This window comes from Propithecus coquereli, unplaced genomic scaffold, assembly GCF_000956105.1.
Source record: "Propithecus coquereli isolate 6110/MARCELLA unplaced genomic scaffold, Pcoq_1.0 Scaffold270, whole genome shotgun sequence".
NCBI lineage: Eukaryota > Metazoa > Chordata > Mammalia > Primates > Indriidae > Propithecus > Propithecus coquereli.
In genome coordinates this window covers 1362122-1364399 of record NW_012148286.1, presented here as the reverse complement: position 1 = coordinate 1364399, position 2278 = coordinate 1362122, and the positions used below count along the sequence as shown (strand labels likewise).

Below are 2278 nucleotides of genomic sequence, written 5' to 3'. Positions count from 1 at the left end.
TTTATTTCAGGGTATTATGAGGGTACTTTTGACAATTTTTTTTTCTGCCTCCCTGCTTTTAGATTGTCATTATTCACTTCTCAGTGTTGTTAGTATCTTAGCCTCTTTTTAATTCATTATGGACTTTTTAGCTAGTTAAGCAAGCCTGTTAAGATTAAGCAAGATGGCCTCTCTTAAGATTGAAATAAAAAATGTTTGATAAAGCTAGAGACTTTGTAATCTTTTCAGTCGCTCTGAGAATTTTGTGAGTTCCTGCTTCCCCATTCTGTTTTAGTGAATAGGATTGTTTGATAACTAATTTCCACATAGGTGAAGCGTCTTAGTCTTCTACCTGTTAATACTTACTATGTGTATGCAAACTGTTAGGCTAATAGAAACTTCTAACATTGTTGCATGTGATTTATAACAAATGGAATAAAATTAATGTATGTAGTTTGTTGGTTATTGTCTTGGGTCCAGAGGGTTTTGAAAACTCCTGGAAATGTCATGCAGAAAAAGAGAGATAATTGATTGAGTCATTGAACAGCAACAATAAAAACAAACAAACCCAAACAGGTTGGTCTGAGTTCACCTTTGTAAACCAGGGCTTCCTAGTCAACTAATACAAAGCCTGATTGTATACTTGCCGTCCTAATTTACATTTTTTCCCAAGTGCTTGCTAAACCTGACAGCAAAGAAGTGCTAATAGTCCAGCTGTAGTGACATTTTAAAGCATGCTCTAAATTTCTCAGTGATTCTGTGGTGGGAGAAAAGAGAGTCAGAAAAGGAGAAGCCTTTGGATCAAAGAATGTTCCTGGTATGCATGTTACTTCTTTTCAAGTGGAATTATTTTTAATTAGTCTCAAAGAAACAATGAGATTCTATAATGGAAGCTAATTTTAAATTTACTATCATTTTATTTCCAGGTGGAGCACCAGTATTCCCACAAGTTTACGGTGGTGGTGTTGCGTGCCACCAAGGTGACAAAGGGGGCCTTTGGTGACATGCGTAAGTGCCCTTATTTGCTTAGCTGTTGAACATGTGTAATGATGGTTCACCCGTCAGTTGCTTGAGTTCCTTGACCAGCCAGGGGCTTTGTCTTCTTCAAATGTTGTTGTCTTTGTCCAAATCTTTAAATGACAGCATTTTGAGTAGTTCTCTGATGCCGTTATCTGTTACTTCACCTTGGCTTCACATTAGCCGAGGGCACGTGGAGTGAGACAAAATGACCCTCTTGTGATGCACGCTTCTTTGGAATTTGAAGACATTTCATTTTATTCTATTTTGGAAAGAGTGCTGAGTGAAGACTTTAAACAAGCTGCCTCTTTGAAACTGAAGTTTCTCTTTCTTATACCTCTGTGTGGAATAGCTACAGAAACTGGTGTAGGATAGCCTGAAATGATGCGAACCGCAGCCTAAGAATAATGCTGAATTAACTTGTTGGTAGTATCCTTCTTCATGTTTTTAAAAGTCGTTTTCCTGACGACTCTTACCATTCAAATGGCTGGGGTTCATGAAGGTGAGAATACAAAAAATAATGGATACAAAGAAGTATTATGATGATGAATTTGGTAAAGTTTTAGATTATTGCCAAAATATAGGAATAGGTGATTTAGCTCTCAGAACGGGTTTTAGAGAAAGAAAAGAGATTGCAGTTTATCAGTCTGGGAAACAGGGCAGGCTTTCCTGCAGAAGTGACATTTTGGCTGGTACCTGAAGGAAAAGTATGTTGGTGATGAGAGCGAGAAGTCCTAGGCAGAGAAAACAAGTTCAAAGGTAAAGGAAGAACAGGGTGCTCGTGAGGAGCCAGGACAGGTCCCGCGTTACTAGACAATAGATGGCGGAGGTGGAGTTGGAGGGCGGAGGAGACTAGGATGACAGGCATGAGTAGGACAAGGACTAGGATTGAGATTTTATCATAAATGCAATGAGAAGAACTTTATGGCATTTAAGTAGTAAATCACATAATTGAATTTTCATTTTTAAAAATGTTCTGGTTTTAGTATATCAAGTATGTTGCAGAGGAATGTGGAAGATAGTTTTTTTTGCATTTTTTTTTTCAGACCAGGAGGGTCTTGAGCTTGTTGAAATAGCAATGAAAAGGCCAGTAGCGAGGGAGAAGTTAATTACTAAGAAAAGAAAGGATGTGGCTCCGTGCCCGTGCCCATGTGAATGAAGAGAGTCCAGGAAGTAGACCAATGTCAGAAGTAAGGAGGGGATTGTGATGGCAAGATTTTTGGGTGAGCAGTGGTTTTCATGAGAGGTCAGGGAGGGGGAACAATGGCAATTTCTTCAAAAC

The 2278-nt window shown here is 38.7% G+C and overlaps 1 protein-coding gene across 2 annotated transcripts in view; it reads left to right on the top strand.

Moving 5' to 3' along the window:
- Positions 1-2278, top strand: part of PLA2G4A (phospholipase A2, group IVA (cytosolic, calcium-dependent)) — a 158333-nt gene that overhangs the window by 45136 nt on the left and 110919 nt on the right. For both annotated transcript variants that reach the window (XM_012647830.1, XM_012647831.1), the window contains one exon: positions 906-987. In XM_012647830.1, coding sequence (XP_012503284.1) covers positions 906-987 — 82 coding nt within the window. The remainder of the gene's footprint in view (positions 1-905; positions 988-2278) is intronic.